Source organism: Exserohilum turcica, assembly GCF_000359705.1.
Source record: "Exserohilum turcica Et28A unplaced genomic scaffold SETTUscaffold_11, whole genome shotgun sequence".
NCBI lineage: Eukaryota > Fungi > Ascomycota > Dothideomycetes > Pleosporales > Pleosporaceae > Exserohilum > Exserohilum turcicum.
In genome coordinates, this window is record NW_007359926.1 from 1104268 (window position 1) to 1124864 (window position 20597).

At 55.8% G+C, this 20597-nt stretch overlaps 7 protein-coding genes across 7 annotated transcripts; 5 read left to right on the forward strand and 2 right to left on the reverse strand.

Moving 5' to 3' along the window:
* Window positions 1-702: 702 nt before the first annotated feature.
* SETTUDRAFT_167215 (uncharacterized protein) lies at window positions 703-1471 on the forward strand. The gene has a single exon (XM_008024000.1). It carries the CDS (start codon window positions 723-725, stop codon window positions 1146-1148), a length of 426 nt encoding a protein of 141 aa, XP_008022191.1. The 5' UTR covers window positions 703-722; the 3' UTR covers window positions 1149-1471.
* Window positions 1472-2911: 1440 nt separating this feature from the next.
* On the forward strand, window positions 2912-4931 carry SETTUDRAFT_167216 (uncharacterized protein). Its single transcript, XM_008024001.1, has 2 exons — window positions 2912-3475; window positions 3529-4931. The coding sequence occupies exons 1-2, from the start codon at window positions 2970-2972 to the stop codon at window positions 4712-4714; spliced, it is 1692 nt and encodes a 563-aa protein (XP_008022192.1). The 5' UTR covers window positions 2912-2969; the 3' UTR covers window positions 4715-4931.
* Window positions 4932-5786: 855 nt separating this feature from the next.
* On the forward strand, window positions 5787-8318 carry SETTUDRAFT_103147 (uncharacterized protein; the record flags this gene model as incomplete). Its single annotated transcript, XM_008024002.1, has 4 exons — window positions 5787-7143; window positions 7193-7267; window positions 7321-8021; window positions 8136-8318. 4 exons carry the CDS (start codon window positions 5787-5789, stop codon window positions 8316-8318), a joined length of 2316 nt encoding a protein of 771 aa, XP_008022193.1.
* Window positions 8319-8887: 569 nt separating this feature from the next.
* On the reverse strand, window positions 8888-11042 carry SETTUDRAFT_167217 (uncharacterized protein). The gene has a single exon (XM_008024003.1). It carries the CDS (start codon window positions 10965-10967, stop codon window positions 8955-8957), a length of 2013 nt encoding a protein of 670 aa, XP_008022194.1. The 5' UTR covers window positions 10968-11042; the 3' UTR covers window positions 8888-8954.
* A 183-nt stretch (window positions 11043-11225) lies between these two features.
* Window positions 11226-12128, forward strand: SETTUDRAFT_167218 (uncharacterized protein). Its single transcript, XM_008024004.1, has 3 exons — window positions 11226-11380; window positions 11454-11586; window positions 11639-12128. Exons 1-3 carry the CDS (start codon window positions 11270-11272, stop codon window positions 11683-11685), a joined length of 291 nt encoding a protein of 96 aa, XP_008022195.1. The 5' UTR covers window positions 11226-11269; the 3' UTR covers window positions 11686-12128.
* A 434-nt stretch (window positions 12129-12562) lies between these two features.
* On the reverse strand, window positions 12563-14964 carry SETTUDRAFT_146055 (uncharacterized protein). The gene is made up of 3 exons (XM_008024005.1): window positions 14906-14964; window positions 13184-14743; window positions 12563-13134 (listed from the first exon to the last, which is right to left on the reverse strand). The coding sequence occupies exons 1-3, from the start codon at window positions 14915-14917 to the stop codon at window positions 12898-12900; spliced, it is 1809 nt and encodes a 602-aa protein (XP_008022196.1). The 5' UTR covers window positions 14918-14964; the 3' UTR covers window positions 12563-12897.
* Window positions 14965-17995: 3031 nt separating this feature from the next.
* SETTUDRAFT_102674 (uncharacterized protein) lies at window positions 17996-20072 on the forward strand (the record flags this gene model as incomplete). The annotated part of the gene is made up of 2 exons (XM_008024006.1): window positions 17996-18856; window positions 18915-20072. 2 exons carry the CDS (start codon window positions 17996-17998, stop codon window positions 20070-20072), a joined length of 2019 nt encoding a protein of 672 aa, XP_008022197.1.
* Window positions 20073-20597: the final 525 nt, after the last annotated feature.

The following is a 20597-nucleotide window of genomic DNA, read 5'->3' on the forward strand; positions in this document are numbered from 1 at the left end:
GATCAATGGAGAAGCTTGACCCGATAGTGACTCGCTGCATCAAGTGCCGAGGCTCGCGGTTACAGTGGAAACATGGGTGACGTCAAGATCAGGTTTCCCACCACCACCACAGCGTGTTTGGGCGGATACGCTTGCCTGTATGAGGACATGCACGATATGTTGACATGCAGTTGGGGCTAGATGTTCTTGGTCAATGATCAGCACGAGCAAGCAGTCGAAGCAATACAGTCGACCCTTGCGGCGGCACACGTTTCCCAGTACTTATCGCACGCGCTATCTATTGTCGCAATATCTGGTACCGTCGACTTATGTAATGTGCTTGCAACCACAGCGCTATCTCTCGATTCCATGCAACGGGCTCGTTTGGATAGACGCGCTGTTCGCGTCTCGGCACTATGGCAAGTCTTGCGGACGGCAGCGCCAAGTGCGCATGGAGTGGAAGGATGGTCGGAAGGATTGATTCGTGAAGACGCCAGGGGAGCCGTGTACTGTAAAAAGCTTCAGTAATACTAGACTAGCCTAGGGATGCCGCTTTGCATGCCAAGTGGAGACGCTGCCTTAGCCCGAAACGAGTCGCTGGTACTCGGGGGGATACCAAGCTGTGGGACTTGTCTGGAGCTGCCGCCCCGTGCCTGCTGGGTCACGTGCCGTCCCGTTTATCCATCTCCGCGCTCCGCCATGCAGCTTGCATCCAGCCTCAACCCAGCACCAGCACCGCCACCATGCCCTCGTCTGAGTATTCCACAGCCTCGGGTGGCGCACTCAAACTCAAGGGTGCTGGGGTCGACAAGAAGAAGAAGAAAAAGAAGCCCAAGTCGACGACCGACGCCGCCACAGCCGCCGACGGAGCCTCTACGAGTGTCGCCAAACGACCCAGAACAGACGACGACGGCGGCGGCGCACAGTCACACTCAGGTACCCCGGCGCGCTCACTATCGCCCGAGACGGCCGAGCGATCGATACGAGAAGGCGGGGGCAGACAAAAGACGGAGGCGGAGCGACGATACGATGAAATGCGACGCAAGAGACTGGAGGAAAGGCTGAGAAAGGAGGGCGTCAAGACACACAAGGAAAAGGTCGAGGAGCTCAACAAGTACCTCAGCGGCCTGAGCGAGCACCACGACATGCCAAAGATAGGACCTGGCTAAGGCACCATGAATGCGAGCCAAGTCGCAGTCATGAGCGACGCTCCGACAGAAGACAGGCTGTACTGTGCGACTGTGGTCCCCAGTCGGCAGTACACACAGGCTGTACAGGGCATGTCTACAAGGACGCCAAAATACTACAAGATGCGTACAGATGCTGACGGGCTTGCAAAGGGCGTCGACGAGGAGCGCGCCAGGGTCATCCATGGGGGGTTAGAATTTGGGCCGCACGCAAGCTAGGCAGACGGGAGGCGCCTGCGTGGAACATTCCATCAGTAACAGAAATTCAATCCATGTCATGCACCACCTCGACGGAAGGCTAGTCTGAACGACCGAGATGCAGTCCTGGGCCTGTTGTGTGGGGTTGATCTAGACGACTAGTGCCCACAAAGCCGTATGTTCACGCGACAAATGAGCCAGAAGCCGTGACAGCCATGCGGCGACAGCAAGCAGGGCGACATTGATGCTAGCGGGGAAGCGATGCCGAGAGCGGGCACCAAACACGAGCAAGTCTGCGATGAATGGCTCACGACGACGGCCTTGGTGCTCCATGGGAGCACTTCGGCCCTGATCCCTCGGATACGCGTCCACACGATTGGACCATCTCAACCACTTGGGTTACTCGATATAAGCTTGCGTAAGCAGCTTACCACCAGTAGCCTGTAAGCGAACGACTGGAGTGTTATCATACTAAATACACTGGCCTGCCACGGCCGACCATGCGATAGGGTTGCTCGTATAAGTCAGTGCGCTGTAACGCTACCCTACGCTACCTGGGAGCTGGTCCCCCCCCCCAACGTCAGCCCAACAATCTCTCGGGAAAAAACTTTCGGTCAAGGCCGTCTTTGAGATATCGCGGTGGGGGTTGGAGAAGGTTTTTCCCTCGCCGACTCTGATTCTGCCAGTCTTATCAGGCCTGCTGCAGGCCACCCGCGCGCGCGCTCCAGAGTTAAATGCACAGACGTGGACGCGGCACCATGTCTGGGCTGGCCGCCGTGGAAATGCTTCTAGAAAGGCTCTAGATATGGTGTGAGGCATGCGGCGCGGTCGTCTTGTGCAGGCCTGCGATAGCAGCGTGTGGTCTGATAGGTTGGAGCGGGTGAATTCACCTGCCGAGAGTGCTTAGCGTGCGACTAGGGGCTTGCTTCAGCGCCGGCGAGGCTTGTCTCCCATGCCAAGTTCTGTGCTGGGTGTCTTAGAACGCCCGGCGCCTGCAACCCTCCCTCGCCCTCGTATGCTCGACACGGGGCCACAGCCATCGACTCCAAGGCCCCTCTCGACAGCGCGGTTGCGTGCGACCAGATGCTGCAAACAGCCAGCTGCGACGACCAACTACGCACGTGTTTTTTTCCACGCCACTGGAATAAACTTCACAGCAAGCACCACTTGCCTCAAGCAGCCAACAGTTCATGCTGTGGCATGCATCACGCGACGCATCCCTACCCCCCACCCGTGGGCTAATTCCTTATCACACACCCTTGGGTGGTTTGGGGTATTTGGCCGCCGCACGGCGTCTGACCGCCACCCCGGTTGTGGCAATTGCGCCATCAAACAAGACGCTTTCATCAACCGACGGACGACTATCCTGCGACTATGCGTGTATTCTACAGGCTGTCAGCTGCAGCGCTGGCCTAGTGTGGCGTTGCACTGTCGTGCGCCTGGACCAGGGCCGATAAGTAGTTATCGAGTGTGAACGAAGTACGACCGTCCGGGGATCATCGTTAATATAAAGCCATTCCTTGTGCCGCTACCTATTGCGCCTGTCAGCTTCGCTCTCCTGCTTCATTCCACCTTGTTCTTTTCCCACGCCCGCCATCGGCAATCATGTCGGGTCCCGACTACGAGAAGCAGCACTACTCTGTCAGCGGCGAGTCGCCCTCTGACCATGGGGTTGGGCACGTCACCGATGGCAAAGACAACGCCCTCGCCGAGGCCGCTGGCGTCTACGGCTCAGTTCAGAAAGCAGAAGATTACGGATACGTCAAGCGTGGCCTCAAGTCTCGTCACATCCAGTTCATTGCTCTGGGTGGTACCATCGGGACTGGTCTCTTCCTCGGTATTGGCGGTGCGTTTGCGCGTGCTGGCCCTGTCTCTGTCCTGCTCGGCTACACCATCACCGGTGTTGTTGTCTTCTGCATGATGCAGTGTCTCGGCGAGATGGCTACATGGCTTCCTCTTCCTGGTGCCATCCCTCAGTATGCCGCTCGCTACGCCGATCCCGCTCTTGGTTTTGCCGTTGGTTGGAACCAGTGGTACAACAGCTCCATCACTCTTTGCGCCGAAATCTCTGCCGCAGCCCTCCTTATTGATTTCTGGGACCAGGAGCAGAAGTAAGTTTGATTCAATCCATGTCTATCAACTAGCTGCTGACCCCATGATTCAGATACAGTCCAGCCATATGGATTTCGCTCATCATCGTCCTCATCATTGTCTTGAACATCTTCGCTGTTTCCATCTACGGAGAAGCCGAGTTTATCTTTGCCTCGATCAAAATCATCACCATTCTGGGTCTGCTGCTTGCCGGCTTCATCATCATGCTTGGTGGCGGTCCTGATCACGACCGGAGAGGCTTCAGGTACTGGAAAGAAGGCGCAATGAAGGAGTACGTCGGCAAAGGTGACCTTGGACGCTTCACTGGTCTTTGGTCCACACTCGTCAACGCCGCCTTCTCATACAGTGGTGTGGAAATGGTTGCTGTTGCCGCTGGTGAGGCCGAGAACCCTCGCAAGAACATCCCCAAGGCCATCCGTCGCGTCTTCTGGCGTATCCTGTTCTTCTACGTCCTGGGAACCTTCATCATCGGAACCACCATCAGCTCCAACGACCCCCAGCTTACTAACGCCAACGCCAAGGGTGCCCAGTCTTCGCCGTGGGTCATCGCCATGAAGAACGCCGGTATCTCCGTCCTGCCCTCCATTGTCAATGCTGTCATCTTGACTTCGGCCACCTCATCCGCCAATGCCTTCCTCTACACCGGTTCGCGCTACCTGTTCAGTATCGCCCAGAACAAGCAGGCGCCCCAGTTCCTTCTCAAGTGCAACAAGAGCGGTGTGCCAGTCTACTGTGTCGCGATTACAGCCTCCATTTCTTTGCTCACTTACATGAGCGTCAGTGCTGGTGCCAACAAGGTTTTCACATGGTTCCAAAACCTGACCACCATCGCCTCACTCTTCACATGGTGCACAATCTGCTACACATATGTCCATTTCCGCAAAGCATGCATCGCCCAGAATGTCGATCGCAGTACCATGGTCTTCAGGAGCAGGTGGCAACCTTACCAAGCCTGGATCGCCTTTGTCTACTTTGGCCTCATCATCCTCTTCAACGGCTTCAAGGTTTTCACTGAGCATCCATGGAGATCCTCTCAACTGACCGATTTCTTCACGGCCTATGTTGGCATCCCCATCTTTTTCCTTCTCTACTTGTTCTGGAAGGTCTTCAAGCGCACCAAGGTGGTGAAGGCGAGCGAGGCGGACATTTGGACCGGCAAGGCGGCGCTTGACGCCGAGGTATGGCCTGACCAGATCCCGCGTAATGCTCTTGAGAGGTTTTGGTTCTGGCTCTGCTAGACGAAGCCTTTTTTCAATGACTGACGAGTGTTTGAATACGCGTTCACGGAAATGTAGTGGAGGTAGCATACTGAAAAGCATAATTTGTTGTATTGCATAATTCATGTCCCGCAGTCGTAGTGGGCACACGCTGATCGATGCCTCTAAATGCACCGACAAGCGCTTTCTACGTTGAAATATGATTTGCTGCCGGATAAACGATTGTGGTGTCTTGCTAGTGACGTTTACATCTGTTTGACCCCGCAATGGCTGTCATCTGCAACTGAGAGTGTATCCAGCGGAGGTGGACACTATACACCGACAGGCATGGCTCTACACCACGCGTTTAGAACTGTGGGCACCCATGCTTCCCTTATCAGACATAGGTGTCCAAGCCGAGGCTTTCACATACCCTTGCGCGTGAGAACGGACGAGATACCTCAGCTTCGTACGTAAGCACACCCTTTTCTTGCCAATGTGTGCGGCGGTGAATTATTGCGACTGTCTTCTCGATCTACGGGCCTCCGCCTGTGCATGCGTGAGAGCGGCCATACCGTTCGGCCCTTGGTTTTTGTCCGAAGTCACTGTCCGTCTCCTTGAAACTCAACGATAAGATGCTTGTGGCACACGCGTGGCTTCATAGTGGTGGAGAAGCCATGGGACGCGTAGGAGGTTTTCTGCTAGACCCACTCATTGTCCCAATCGGTGCTAACGCCTCCCTGACCCATCGTCCTGTCAGCGGCATCGGTTCCTCGACTTCCAGGCATCAGTGTTTATCATAATTTGACTCTTTACGCGCCAACCACAGCGTATCGACTTTCGCATTATCCAAGAACAGCACATCTGCTACCAGCGGGCTTGGCGCACTATTGCCACTCACGTGAAAAAGGCCTTATCGTTCTCGCCTTTCCGTCTCGCGCTAGTCGAGCTACCGGATGACAAACATGGAAGTGCGCAGCTAGTAAGAGCAAGGAAACTTCAGTTAGAACAAAAAACTACGTTATGCATGGGTCTTCCTGCCGGAGTATCATAGGTTTTACAGTCCATGACCCACGTGTCTGCAGTTGTACGAGTACGAAGATCCCCAAGCGACATGACGGATCAGGCGGATGAAGGCAGAGAACGCTCTGGCACCCGCGACGTCTGGCCGACGGCGAACCAAGTAGCCAACAGCCCGGAATCAGAGCTATCGAAGAAATCGCAAGACCAACCCCTGAACCGCGCCTGTGAGGCCTGTCGGATATCCAAAGTTCGATGTCTCGTGAATCCCGACGCAAGCTCGACTCAATGCCAGCGCTGCGCCAAGGCTAACCGAGCGTGCATCTTTGCACCACCAGCAAAGAGGCGACAACGGAAACGGACAGATGTGCGGGTGACTGAGCTGGAGAAAGAAATACAGCAGATGCGCAGCCTGTTAAAGGCAAATTCACATGCATCCCACGATGTCAGCGAACACGAATCAGGTGATGCCGAATCCGACGAGCAAGCGAATGCTCGGGAAGAGGAGACGGCGTCCACTTCTCAGAGAAAGTCGAGCACGGGAACAGCAGCAGCGCCAACAAGATTTGGCAGTTTTGCTGCCCCGTCCAACAAACCCCCAATGGCGGACCCTCTCGCCAACAGCGCTCCGAAGGATTTCCTCGGGTCTTCTGAGAATGACATCATTGATCGCGGTGTCATTTCAGAGGATTTGGCACGTGAGCTTTTCAGCATTTGGCGCAAAGAGCTGGTCGCTGCTTGTCCGGGTATTACAATTCCCAAGCATTGGAGCGTCTTCGATCTTCGAGAAAATAAGCCCGCGCTCTTTCATGCCATCATGGCTGCAGCTGCCCATTCAAAGGGCTCTGCTTTGTCCGACAGGCTTCATGAAGAAGCGGTGCTTCTCTATGCCCGTTCGGCTTTCATCAAGGGCGAGAAATCGGTTCAGGCTATCCAGGCACTGCTAGTCACTGTGGCGTACTATTCGCCTTCCAAGACGCCAGGACAGCTGCAAATACACCAGTGGATTAACATGGCAGCATCCATGGCGCTAGAACTAGGCTTGACGTCGAAGCCTAGAACACACGAACAATTGCCAAAGCGCGCCATTCGATCTCTGCAAAAGATCTCCTCGCCAGAAGAGTTGCTGGAGCATTGTCGGACCATCATATTACTCTATATTGTCAGTGCTGGCTTCTCCATGAGATTGAAGCGGCCGAATATCTTGCTGTTCAACAGCTGGATGGGAGAATGTTTTGCGATTCTGGAAAAGTCGAAACAATTGGAGGATAAGAGGATAGTGGCTTGGCTGAAGCTCCAGAGAATTGCCGATGAGGCTAATACAGCATTTGGCTTTGACGATGCAAGCACCAGCTTCAGCCTCTCGGAGCTGCGGATGCAGATGATCCTGCGAATCTTTGACCGGAGGATGCGAGATTGGAGGAAATCTGTTCCTAATGACGCAATGACATGTGAGTCGGACACGAATACTTTGAAGATGCATTTGACTAATCTCTGTAGTGAGTCTTGAGTTTGAGTATTACGCAGACATGATGTCTATGTGGGAGTTTGGCATGGATGGAGGTCGCTTTGACGGTAAGTCCTGTCCGGAGACTTGTCCATGCATGAATACTAAGAAGCGGATCTAGTCATCGATTTTAGAAACAGGCACGTCACACTTCCAGCATTAGACGACGATAGCATACAACCTGAATCTCTTCTCTCCCGGTCCGCCCTCCAAATCAACGCGACTACAAAATGCATAAATGCAGCGCAAACAATACTAGACCTCTTCATCGCCGTCCCCGTCGACGAGCTACGCAAATCACCCAATGCCCTCTACGTCCGAGCAGTCTACTCGCTGATCACGCTAATGAAGACCGAGTACGCCGTCGGCACTGACCCCGAAATGGGCGAGCTTCTCGAAAGCCAGAACCTCAAAGTAAACTACTACCTCGACATGGCGCTGAAAAAGACAAGCGAAGCAGCGGGACCACAGCAATGCCGAAACCCCAGCCACTGGCGCTTTATCCTCGAAGCCAAGCTCAAAGCCTGGTGGGACGAGTACGAAGAATGGCGAAAAGAAGACCGACATCTCAAGCGCCGGAAACCAAATCCAAGCAGCAGTAGTAGTAGTAGTAATGCGAAAGGAGGAGGCTCGCAATCAGGTAACCAACCACCGGAATTCGCCACTCAAAATTTACAGCAAAGACAACATGTACATCAACCACAACCGCAACACCAACACCAACGACACACCACATCCACATCCACCGTCCGCCCATCTCCCTCCACCTCCACCTCCTCATCCCACCATCCCCCAGACCAACATGACACCCCATCAATCCCCGTCCCAAATTTCACAACCATGGCAGCCACTCCACACTCATACCCCAGCACCAACCTATGGAGCACCTCGGACATGACCCTCGATAACACCTCCACCTCCAACAGCCGCACCCAGCCCATGACCACCGACCAAACACCCTTCACATCCGACATGGGCGACTTCTCCGCCGCCTTCCAGAACGGCGACTTGTACCTCTGGAATGACCTCACGGCGGATAATTTCGGCGGCGGCTGGGTTCCTCAGGGTGGCTCGTATATCGATATGGGGTTTGGAGGTATGAATGGGCAGGGGTTTTGAGCCCGTGTGCATGGTAGTGGTGGTGAGTGGGGTGTATATGTGTATATGTGTATATGTGTATATGTGTATATGTGTATAACTATGTGTATATGTGTATATGTATATACTGGTACTCTCTCTCTCTCTCTCTGTCTCTTTCCACTCTCTATTCTCGTTTTTCTTTTGATTGCTACTGCTTTTTTTTATTTGGAGGGGTGGATTTCAACCTATCTAGCCATATCTATATGTAGCGTTATGGCCCGGGGGCGGGCGAGAGGAAGTGTGTGTGGTGGGGGGGGGGTTGTTTGTTTTTGTTTTGGCTGAAGAAAGGAAATGAACGAGAGAAAGAAGGATTGCAGCATGACAGGAAAGGGAGGAGGAGGAGGACGACGACGACAGTAAGTAAGTAAGTAAAGAGGAGGATATAAATAAGGAGGTAAAGTTTTGCAGAGACTCAAGTAACAAATTCAGGTGTGATCATCACAAGGTAAAATACGTATATATATATATATATATAAGCCAGGGAAATCATCATCTTCAACTGTGTATTGTGTATGCAAAATGCTTTCAACATTGCTTTGATTGCCCTTTTTAATAAACTCATTTACTAATAACAAGAGAACCATCAAACACACACACACATATATATATAAGCAATCACGACTTATTCAGCGCAGCCTCAACCCACTCGATAACCTTCTCGACGAGGCCTACATCCGCCTTTGCCTGTTGGAGGGCGTCGTCGCCCTCAACCACCAGCGCGCCGCCACCAGACGCAAGCTCTTTCTGGAACTTTGCTGCCGTTTGCTTCAGCACGTCTAGATAGTGCGACTGAATGCCATGCGTTTCGTTCAGGACCTTGACTCCCAGGGTGTCGTGGAGATGGTTGGCTTGAAGCAAGAGGTAGTAAAAGTTGATTGCTGCAACGTAGAAGCCCACTTCTTGGCGGAATTGCAGCCACGAGTCTTCGAGGCTAGTTTCGGCTGGGTAGTGCTTCGAGAGGTCGGGCCAGAGGTACGGAGCAACTGCGGATATGGCAACGGGTGTGGCAAAAATGTTCGCGTGCTCATGTTCGTCTGACGGCTGTTTTCCAGGTGCGTTTGCTTCCAACGTCTCGCCTTTTAGCCATGACACGGCGCTTGCTTTGAGGTTCTCGTATGGGCAGTGCTCCAGTGTATCACGGATAAAGGTTAAGCGAACGAGATCGTGGGGATGTGAGCGCAATATGGTTGTCGTGAGGTAATGCGCGTGCCCTCGTAAGCTCGGCGAGGGTGAGTTTGCAGAAATGAGTGAGACGGTTTGCAGGTACTGAGCAAATGCCTCGTCATCCTTGGGCTCTCCAATGTTGTTTCTTGAAAGTGCAACAACGCCCAAAGCAAGCACTATGTCGAGCAGTGCCTCTGGTTCCATGCCAACAGTTTGCGGCCCCAGAGTTCCAATGAAGTTGCTGAGTATGGTAGCGTGCCCTGGGAAAATGGGAATGGAGTCCTCCTCCTCATCTGGCTTGGCTGAAGCATACAGCTCTTGCTTCATGTGGTGAGCAGCAATGAGAATCAAAGCACCCGTCTTCGAAAGTGGAATGTCTGCCGCTGCCGCTGGTGGCTCGTCCTCGGCGCCGGGCATGCCCCGCTTCTCATCTTCAGGATCCAGCACGGTGCGTACCAGCTCCTCGTATTCCAAGCCGAGATCGTGAGTCAAAGCTACTATCTGGCCCAAGATTGCAACTCTTGAAGTCAAGTCTTCGTCGTTTGCAAAACGATCCGCATATTTCTGGTAGTTGGGCTTGTTGGGTATCCGTTCCGGCTCGTATTTCTCCATCAGCCTGCTTGTCCACGACAGACCCGGTACATCATCGTCTGATTTCAACGACAGTACATAGTCCTCGAGGATATGGGTGAGGAACGATTGCAACAGGCGATTGACTAAAGCCGTCTCTTCACTGATTGGCACATCGCTCTGCGCTTCCGGATCTGGCTCAGACTGGTTGGTATTTGTACGCAGAAGATTTCTGCTGCTCCGTCTGGAGGGCAGATGCGGCCTCTTAGTCCCTGAAAGCGTCTTTACGAATTTGACAGCAGACAAGGTCAGGTCTTCGATGTGGGTGTTGGCCCGATTGTATGCGAGCAACACAGCCTGCAAACTAGTCGAGAGGAAGCGGCTCGGGTATTTTGTCTTGACGCGCCGATGCAACGTGGTCAGTATATCAAGAAGAGTCTCAAACTTGAGTACGGGCAGGGGCGGAACTACGGCGGGTTGGAAGGCGGGACTTGTGCTCGACTCCCCTACGCCAACTTCGTGCGCTTTAGCCTTGGAGGCGCCAGTTCTAGTGCCATCCTCGTCTTCGTCTGTGTCTTCGCGCGGTTCGCTGAACTGAAGTAATCGCAGCGCCTCTGTGACCTTGAGAATGCATTCCCTGGGATTGCCTTTGGCGCCAATGTCTTGCAAGCATTCTTCCGAGAGAGGCAACAGCGGAAGTAGTAGTTGGATCAAATCCCAGCCAATAGTGGCCGTGAGTTCTGCATCTTGAAGAACCTGATGCAGAACAGGCAGGTTGTCTTCGGAAAGGTTGTACTCAATGATGGTGAGATAGGTGATTGGGTCTGTCACTGGCGGGCGTGAGGCCAGAAGCGGATGCTGCGCCTTCTGCGAGGGATCCTGAGTATCGGCCATGGCTTGCTGATATGCAATTGTGAGCTGCGTCTGCAGCCGGCAGGCAACGAGGGTTCCAGGGACAATCCGAGGGCGTATTTTTCGGGGCGCTTGAGGGGCAGTGCAGCTGTTGAACCAGGCGGCAAGTGTTCCTAGAGTTGCTGGGCAATGGCCTGGCCCTGACGCAATACCAGCCCACTAAATTCGCGTACACGCTAGCCCCGCTGCCGCTCCGCCAAGATGATCGCTCTTGCCAAAGTTCACCGCGACACTCATTGCGCAGCTCCAGCACCGCAGGCTGCAACCTCACCCTCTTGCCCGCCATGGACGAAAAAGAAGAGACCAACGAGCCCCTCGACCTTGTGCGTCTCTGTATTGACGAAGTGGTCATTGTGAAATTGCGCGGCGACCGCGAATTGAAGGGCAGGCTTCACGTATGTGTTTGCGGAGCTCCAGTAGCCCTGAGCCGAGATGTGTACAAGGAGGCAGGCTGACGGCGATATGCAGGCTTATGACTCGCATTGCAATCTAGTTCTTGGAGATGTCGAGGAGACTGTCTTCATTGCCGAGGAGGACGAGGACGACCAGGAGCCCCGCGTACGGACGGTTAAGAAGCAGAGCGAAATGCTCTTCGTAAGAGGTAGGCAAGAGGCACATGTTTGGCTATCAAAGCAGAGCTGACGCCCCAGCAGGTGACTCGGTAGTCCTGATTGCACCGGCAGAAGGAACTTCGCAATGATGATGCCAGTCGAATTGCAGCAAAAACAGAACGCTTGCTACCAGCACATCGCCCACGACATGTACCCTAGTGCAGCAGCCATGGCCGGTGAAGCATTCATGAAGGAGATACCTGGGTGTGCACACAGCAGGGCGCAACGGTTGGCGCAGGCATGGAGTCAGGGCCAAGACTGGCAAGCAGTGCGCTTGGAAGCCTCGCTCTCTGAGCGTCTGCCCCAAGTTTGCGACGGGAGGTCATTCAGACAGTATAGCATTGCCAGACTCAAAGGAGTGTCGAAATCCATGTCATCAAAGTCACGTACAACAAGCCCGTTGACCTTGCTGTGTTCTTCGACTCGTACAATATGTTCACTGCTTCGCAACTTCACTCATGCTTGTTAGGCCACAGCACAGACATCCCTCATATATCAAAAGGTCAATAATATCAAGATGTAAACATTAAACGCTTTTCTTGACTACGGCCAAGCCCATATTACGGACCCGATTGTGATATCGCGAAACGCAGATAGAAGCCCACGACGCACATAGTGCGATAACCTGTCTAAAACTCCTGTGTGCGTCCAGCACCCGCCCACTGCTGAAACTCATTGAATAGAAGCGAGAGAAAGAAGAAGAGGAAAAAAAAACACCAAGGCGAAAGAAAGCCGACGCCCAACATCAGCATGCCGCGAGATTTAGAGAATTAAGATAATGCGGGTAGAGTGTTCATGACCTCATGGCTTCGTGATAGAGCCCAAACGCTTTCCAAAGCAAGAAGATACAATCGAAGGGAAGTATGTGCGTTCCACACTCATGCGTCCTGAGAAGGAGAGAATACGGCCAACAGCCGGGGCCACGTAGTGAGGCAGCGCGCCACAGTTCAATAGAAAGTTGACGGGAGAAGGAAAAGACTTAGGTCGGGTATCCATAAACACCGTGCGCCGAATGCCCAAAAGAAGATTGGACCAATGCAGACTGGGATGTCTGCTGAAGCTGACCATGTTCCAGAAAGCCGCCAAAGCGCCGTGTGTCGGAGAACAATAAGCAAGAATGGAGAAAATTTCGGTGGTGACCATGTTGGTGATGCTGGGGTGGAGCTGGTCGATGTGCAGAGGCGGCCTGACTCTTGACTGACGGGTGCTGGTGGACCATCTCCATGAGATGCGTTGTCACACGAGCCCTATGAGCCAAGTTAGAACAGAGTCAAGTCAAGACGACATGGAGACAAGTGTATTCACTTTCGCCTCCAAGTCTGGCTTGCAAGGCTGTCCCTCGACTTGAACGGGAGAGAAAAGCCCTTGGAAAGCTCTGATTCGACAAAGATGGAAGCACGCTTATAGCGCTTGTCAGTGTACTTTTCGTACACGGCAGCATGGTGCTTCTGGGGATTGTCGCAGCACTCAAGGATAACGGTTATGAGTTGCCGGAGCTGGGTCAGCGTGTACCCAGCATAATGTACGTGCGATTGCGACTGGTATCCGTTAGCATGTCGGCCGTCGACACAGTCAATATAAACATACCCAGTCACCCTTCTTCAGCATGAAGCGTGCGAGGCAGTGGGCGCCCGCAGCAAGGAAGCTGGGAGCGCAACCCACGAAGCGCTCGTCCATGACGGTAATCTCCAAGAAATACTTGGACAGGGTCCGTGTCTCAAGGTCGTAATCATCCGCTTTGCTTATGCGTCGCAGGAAGCTCATTGGGCCGGGCCATCCCAGCTCAAATTGAAGCATACTCAGCATGAAGCGCTCGGCCTTGAGAACCTCATCAGCGGTGTAAGCACCGTCTACCATGTACACAATTTCCTGCACAGACGGGCAGTTGATTTCTTCGTACTTGGCTGCGACAAAGAGAGCAGTGGCACCGACAAGCTGCAGCTTGCCAAGAGAAACAACCTTGCATGAGAGGAAGCGGTCGACGTAGTTGACAGCAAGGAACAGGGTCTCTGGGAGGAGAGTGAAGCGGTTGTGGACCTGGACGAGCCAATCCATCAAGACGGATCGCATGGACCATTGTATCTCCGCCTGGTGATCCATGTATGACGCGTTAGGCTTCATGCGCTCTTCGAGAGCGTGCATGTACTCAAAAATCTCCTCGCCATACTCGGCCACCATGGACGTGTCCCACTGCTCGTCCTCGACGTCTTCGGGTGTGCGGTTTGCCTCGACGAAGACTCGCGCAGCCTCCAGTTCGCGTTGTGTCTTTGCTGTTACCCTAGGCGCGAGGACCAGAGTAACACCGCCAGTTGTGTTGTCGCTGCGCGATCGAAGAGATCTAGCAGTCGTGTAGCCATCGGCGTCGTAATATGTCTCGTCTTCCTCTTCGTCCCAGTACTCTTCTTGCTCGAGGCCGTTGATGCCGCTTAGTTTGGCGAGTTCGTCGTTTCGTTCTTGTTCTAGAACGCGGGCCTGCTCCTCAAGCGCATCGAGATACTCGTACCGATCGTCTGCATTATTTTTGGGCTCGACCTTCTCTTCCTCTTCCGGAATAGTCGCATGTTGTTGGGACTGTGCTGAGGCACGGTCCACGTTGGGAAATGAAGTTTGTGCAGGGAGCGGGTGGCGCGAAGGTACGGGCGCGATGGCAGCATCAATCGCCGAGCTTGAAGGTGCTTCTTGGAGGACGGCCGTGGATGGTTTCTTTGTGAGAGTCTTGCGAACATTGGCGGCGGGTTGGCTGGCGTCAATGCTGACTTGCTTTGGGGCGGCAGACGCGACTTCGTGGGCATCCTTGGACGCGTGCTCTTTGGACGAGACGCTGGCCACGGGGCGTTGGGCTGGTCGTGAAAGCGTGCTGACCTTGGCAGTCTCCTTGACTGTGACAGTAGCGGTATCCTTGAGAATGTCAAGGTTCTTCTTCTTGCCCGTTATTTGCGTATCATCCTTGGCAGTGGGCTGTCGAGTGGTGTTGCTAACATCGCCAAAGACGGTTCGCTTGGCAGCGGCCGCCTTGATGGCGCCCGCCTGCGCCAGTGCAGACAGGGCTGGTGTTGACTTGTTGCGCGAGTGCAGCGTCTTGCCGGCAGGCAGCTGGGGCACTGCGTTCTCGTCGCGTATGCGAAGAGCCCTCAATGGGCGTTGTGGCTGTTGGGAATGGCGCTGTCAGCAAAGCTACAAGGAGAGCAGCATGGGCAGGGCAGAGCTGGGCAGGACAGGGCAGATGAGCGAATAAAGGCCACCGTCGCGGCAGCGCAGCCACGGCTCGCTGACGAGTCGCGGGCGGCGAGGAGGGCGCTGGGTGTTTACCTTTGCGTCCATTATGGGCGTGGGCTATCGGGTAAGAGACGAGATAATGTCTAGATGTATGTTGTTTTGTTGACAGCGACGGTTGCGAGCAAGTGGACGAAAGGGGCAGCGGAGGTGGTAGCGCTACAAGTCAGGTGCCCATGTAAAGAAACTCTCCATATAAGTTGGCGGCAATGAGATAGACGGGCCTGGGGGGGGTCGAGTGGGCAGCGAAGAGTGGTGTTGACGGCGGCAACCAGAGCTGTGTAAACTTATATGGAGAGCTCGGGAGCTATGCGCGTTTGGATGCAATGTTTATTTACTGACTAGCTGGAGGGCCAGGACAGGGATGGCGGCGCTATTCCGGAGGCGGGCTAGTTCCGGCGCACGGCCCGCTCCTGCTGGGCGGGCATCTGTGGCGCGGGCCAGGGACGTCATAGCCGAGGCGAACGCGGGACTCTTCAAGGGCTTCAAAACCATCTTTCGCGCGCGCCCGCACGCCTGCATGGCTGCGCGCGACGACAACTTGGCTGCGCACTCGGCCTGCGGTGCGAAGCCGCCATGCGCTCTTTTGGCCCGTTTGGCCGGCCCCCGCGCGCCCGACGCGTGCGCGCCGTTACCCCTCAGATCTGACACGCCAAGGCTGGATTGGGCTGTGCGACGACGCGCAGTCACGTGCGCGGGCGCAAAGCGACGGCCGCCGCTGAAACGCTTTTGTATGCGCACTCCCTTTGGACGGCAGTGCAGGCGACGGGCCTGCTGGAGTCATGGATGGCTCCGGATGGTGGTTGCGACAACGGCGCTGGTCTGGAACCTGCACAATCGACCCGCTGGCCGGCGCCCACAGCCTATCGACCAGCGCACTGCCACCGCATTCCAAACGGGAGCCTACGCCTGCCTTTATTGCGGCGCCGTTGCTCCAGGCGATCAGCAGGCGGGCTTTGTGCTGGGGGGCTGGCTCAAAGGCAGCGGGTGTGGTGGTGGTGGTGGGCGCATGTTTCCTTTTACTTTGTCCCCCGCCGCGGCCAGTACAGGCCCGAGGCCTTCACCGACTAAGTGATGTGGACCGCTGGCATCCGTAGCGAGAGGGCATGGAGCCAGCAATGCGCACAACGTCTTGCGAAAAGGTCCGCGACCGGGATGGGTACCAGATGTGCTTTGCGCCAGAGGCGGGAGCCCTACAGTTGTTCATCGACCCCTCATTAGCTCGCGGTGGCCGTCCGAGCGTTGGGCCACGGACTGGCGAAGTCGCATGCCGCGCTACGTACGTCCATCCGCCGCCATGGGGGCTCCGACACATGCAGGGCCGGCATGGGAGATGGACGCAGAGATAACAAGCAGCAGCGACAGCAGGCCGCGCGTGTATGTGTGTGTGAGTGCGTGTGTGCGTGTGTGCTTGCGGCGGGTACAACGCCCATCCATGGCCATGCGCGGGCTGATTACGGTACTCCCGCGCTACCATCGTCATGATGTGGGTGGGTCGGAGATCATCAGACGCTTTCGGGAGCAGACGAGGACATAATTCCAGCAGCGCGTAATGGGCAACTCGCACGAGCCTTGGGGCCAGCTTACGGCGACTCGTTCAGGGACAGGTGCCTGAGCAAGAAGAAGAAAAGGGACCGGCCGACGCATGCTGGCGTGCGCAGGTGTTGGTGTGTGGTGTGGTGTGGTGTGTGTGTACTTATGTGTGTGTGTGTGCGTGTGGCATTGATTGTCGCACGGCCATCTCTCCAATAGACGCCCGCCACCAGCTGGCAGCGAATCCACAGCGCTTCACCCACGGTGGGGACCGGCAGGCCTCGCTGCCATTCCACCCACGATTCGGCGCAGAGGCGACTCCGGCTCGGCCATTGCTCGACGGCGCCCAGGCGCGGACACTGAAGCCCGCCCGGCTCGTCTCGTCTTCACATGGAACCAAGTGCTTGCGCGCGGCCAGCACAGCAGCGCATCCGCCCGGCCTCCCGACGCGGCCCTGTCTGTCTCGTGCCATGCAGCGCCCTGGCAGCAGGAAACGGCTTCCCCAAGGGCTCTCGTCGCCCCCCCAAAGCGACCGACTTGTCCCGTGGCAGGCCCCTCTAGTCTGCGCTCACGTCCCCAGCGGGCGCATAGCTGGCGCCCGGGGGGCCATCGCATGTTTCGGCCTCAGCAGACGGCCTCTTGTACACACTGGCAGCTCGGCTGCTGAACTGTTCAGTTTCAATGCAGCCGTAGCCCACTTGCGTGACCAGCCATGGCCTGTCCCGCCGCAGTAGTCTCGCACCTAAGCCCTCCATGGAGGCGCATTCGCATATGCTCAAAAAGGAGCATGCGCTGTGCTTCCCGTGCCATCTGAACCCCCCAGACTCTCTCCATTCCAGCCTTCATCGCAAACGGCGACGGTCAATTTGTGCTGTGAGGCGCATTCGGAAAGTGCGTCGTGACCTTTGAGCGGTCCTAGTCGGCGTGGTCCTTAAGTGCTTCGCTTCGGTGCCATTGCTCAACCCACCTTCAACGCATCTCGGTGGCTGTCCACAACCACCCACCTTCCCGTAAGTCTCCCACGGTGTCATCACGCATCTCATCCATCTGGCCTCGCGACCTGCCCTCCACATCGCTCCAATCTCCGCCTGCGCACTGCCGCCGCTAACCCGACGCCGTCAGCCAGCGGCGCTACACGGCATCGCATCCAAGCCTCCACACTGCCTCTCTGCCTCCTCACACACGACTGCTGGTACGTAGAGCCCTCCCTAGCACCCTGCGACCCGGTTGGCATCGCCATCGTGTTGCGATGCGGCCCCTGAGCCTCTTGCGCTATCCTCCCTGGGCGCCGTCACCGCTGCCCGGTGACGACCCCCCAACGGGCGCCAACACGACGCATGGCGCGCGGAACACGACAAAAGCCATTTCGGAGGCCATCAAAACCCACAGAGAGCCCTTGGCTAACCACACGTCTCCCAGACACTGCCTCGGTCCATCCCTCCCCGACCGCCCATTCGTCCCAAGCTGTTGCGACACCACCGGCACGCCTGGTGCGCCCCCCCTACCACACACGCACACACATACAAAGCTCCATTTCCCACGCTTTGGAGCACGCGGCCAACACAAGGGCCAATGGTTATGCAAGTTGCCAAGATGCTTGCCGAGACTCGGGTTACTGGCACACAGCGCTTCCCTGAGGTCGAAGACCTCATAGCGGGCCGCCATCACGAAGCCATGCAGTCGGCGGCCGGCTACGACCTCATGTCCCAGAGAGACGACTCTGGCATCATGGACGTCTACCCCAGCACTGAAACCGGCTCGGCGCATGACTCCCTGTCGCCGTCCAAGCAGATGCCCAAGAAGCACGTCAGCTTCGAGCTGCTGCTCCCCCAGTCGCCAGCCCACAAGGCTCGACTGCCCATGCGGGTCGACATCTACCCGCACGATACAACAGACTCCATCATCACGACCGTCAAGAACTTCTACGGTCTGTATGAGCGTCGCGGCGTCATCTTCGAAGACCGCCATGGCAACACGCTGATCGCACGCTTCGAGAACTTTGAGCACGGCATGACTGTCTACGTCCGCGTCTCTCCCGAGAGTCTGGATGCAGACGAGTACTCTCCTGATCCGCGACAGGCCTCCATTTCTCCTCGCCGTCATCGACCCCACCTCGACGAAGCCTTCCAGATGCTGCCGCCTCTCCAGCACAATCAAGCTGGCGCAAGAGCGGGGTCCCGCCATGCCCGTCAGAGCCACTCTCCACACCCAGGGCGCGGGCGCAGGAGCGCTTCCATTAGCAAGCGCATGCGCCCTTCTACAAAGAGCCGCGGAAACAGTTCGCATGGCAGCTTCGCCGAGGCCAACGGCGATGACTACAGCGACAGCGAGGGCGAGCATGGTTCAGTGAGCAGCTCGCGTCGCTCAAGAAAGGAGCCGCTGGCCAGCGCCGAAATCAGTGTTGACAACATAGTCGAAGGTGGTCGTCGGAAGCGTGCGAAGTTTGACAGCTCGGTAAGTACCATGGGTGGGGATGTATCGTGCAATAGTCTGACATCCGTTCCTTACACAGGAGCTGCCACTGTTCGTGCCGCCTCAAGTACCCATGACTGCTTCCTTGTCATCGGCATCTCCCCAGCGACGCATAAGTGGCAACACTGCTGGCTCCCCATACTCTGTTAACCAGCAGACCTTTTCATACTCACATCCGCTGCCATCGCCGCAGAGCTATGGCCAAGGCGACAGTTCGTACATGCAAGGACTGGCTACGCCCTACTCTGCGTCGAATGGTGCAGCACCAGGCCACAAGTCTCGCGCGCGGGGCTCTGGGCAGTACTCGCACTACCGCTACTCTGGTAGCAGTGGCATGATACCCACCCCTGATACCACTCTTGCGAGCATCAGCGTCATCTCTGATGAAGATGTGGCCCGCCAGCTCATGCGCTTGGGCGACGCCTCCAACTTCTCGACTCACGGTCGTACCTCTACGTCGACGCTCGACGATGCCTTTAGCGGAAAGGCTGACGCAGCATCGTCGAGTGACGAGAGTGCTGACGGCAGTGAGGAGGAGCCTGAGCTGCCGCCCCTCCCATACAACATGTCTCGTGGGATTCATGACATGACGCGTGTCTACGACGATGGTGAGAGCAGTGGTGAGGATTACGAGGACGAGCGCGACGGCTCTTTCAAAGGAGTCAGTGATGAGATGATGGGCGATGAGCACAACCAGCGCGTGCAACCGGGCGTCATCAAAGCCCGCTCCATCTCGAGCAAGTCTGGCAAGCCCAAGTCGCGGCCCATGTCGAAGACCAAGACCAAGACCAATGGCAGCAGCAAAGCGCCATTGTCGCCATCGTCTCTTCCCTCGCAGTCACGCAAGGCGTCGAATGCATCCATCAACTTCCAGCACCAGCTCGCGGTCGACGAAGAGGACCTTTCGAGCAAGCCACGCTGCCAGCGCTGCCGCAAGAGCAAAAAGGGCTGCGACCGTCAGCGCCCTTGCCAACGCTGCAAAGACGCGGGCATTGGTGCTGACGGATGCGTCAGTGAAGACGAAGGCAATGGCAGGAAGGGCCGCTACGGGCGCCACATGGGGGTGTCGGTCAAGAAGAACTCAATCCCGTCGGCGACGTCAATGGCACCTCCACCAACGCACGACTACAACATGGCTATGAACGGCACCCATGCGCTAAGCACATCTCTGGACAAGAGCAAGAAGCGCAAGAGGTAAAAGCACGGGCTGTGACGATGAGAGCGATTGCCTGGTGCATCTGAGCCATTGCTGCCTGGTTCGATGGTTCGATGGTTCCATGTCAGGCTGTGTGCCACGTTGTGGTGCTGCTACCCCGCAACAGATTATCATCATTGTACCCTGCAAGCGTCGTGTCCGTGTGGAGTTCTGGATAGCGCATGTTGGCACTGTTTGCTTTGCTGCCATGTTTTTGCGCCTCGGCCATTCCGTTCCTTGTCAACATTTAAGAGAAAAAAAAAAAGAATCTGCTCGCGCACCATGATTAGAGGGGCGCATGGACGAGGTTGAAATTGCCACGGTGTTAGAGGACAAGATTGTATTGGACTTGGCAGGGGACAAGGGTTGGGTAGAGGGATGGGGCTGGCTGGCTGGAAGAAGGGGGTTGGGGCTGTGGACATTGCTTCGCTTTGGCGCGTGTTTTCGTATTTACTAGTTGACGACGTTGTTTGGCACAGTAGTGGCATTTAGTTCGTTATAGTCAATGAAGCTTTTAGAACAAGGTTG

Excerpts from the sequence above, each read along its gene's own strand:
- SETTUDRAFT_167215 (XM_008024000.1), top strand. The coding sequence starts at position 723 with ATGCCCTCGTCTGAGTATTCCACAGCCTCGGGTGGCGCACTCAAACTC.
- SETTUDRAFT_167216 (XM_008024001.1), top strand. The coding sequence starts at position 2,970 with ATGTCGGGTCCCGACTACGAGAAGCAGCACTACTCTGTCAGCGGCGAG. Across the intron at positions 3,476-3,528 it reads TTCTGGGACCAGGAGCAGAA|ATACAGTCCAGCCATATGGA; the intron begins GTAAGTTTGATT and ends CCCATGATTCAG.
- SETTUDRAFT_167217 (XM_008024003.1), bottom strand. The coding sequence starts at position 10,967 with ATGGCCGATACTCAGGATCCCTCGCAGAAGGCGCAGCATCCGCTTCTG.
- SETTUDRAFT_167218 (XM_008024004.1), top strand. The coding sequence starts at position 11,270 with ATGGACGAAAAAGAAGAGACCAACGAGCCCCTCGACCTTGTGCGTCTC. Across the intron at positions 11,381-11,453 it reads AATTGAAGGGCAGGCTTCAC|GCTTATGACTCGCATTGCAA; the intron begins GTATGTGTTTGC and ends GGCGATATGCAG. Across the intron at positions 11,587-11,638 it reads CGAAATGCTCTTCGTAAGAG|GTGACTCGGTAGTCCTGATT; the intron begins GTAGGCAAGAGG and ends ACGCCCCAGCAG.
- SETTUDRAFT_146055 (XM_008024005.1), bottom strand. Across the intron at positions 13,135-13,183 it reads TGCTGAAGAAGGGTGACTGG|TCGCAATCGCACGTACATTA; the intron begins GTATGTTTATAT and ends AACGGATACCAG.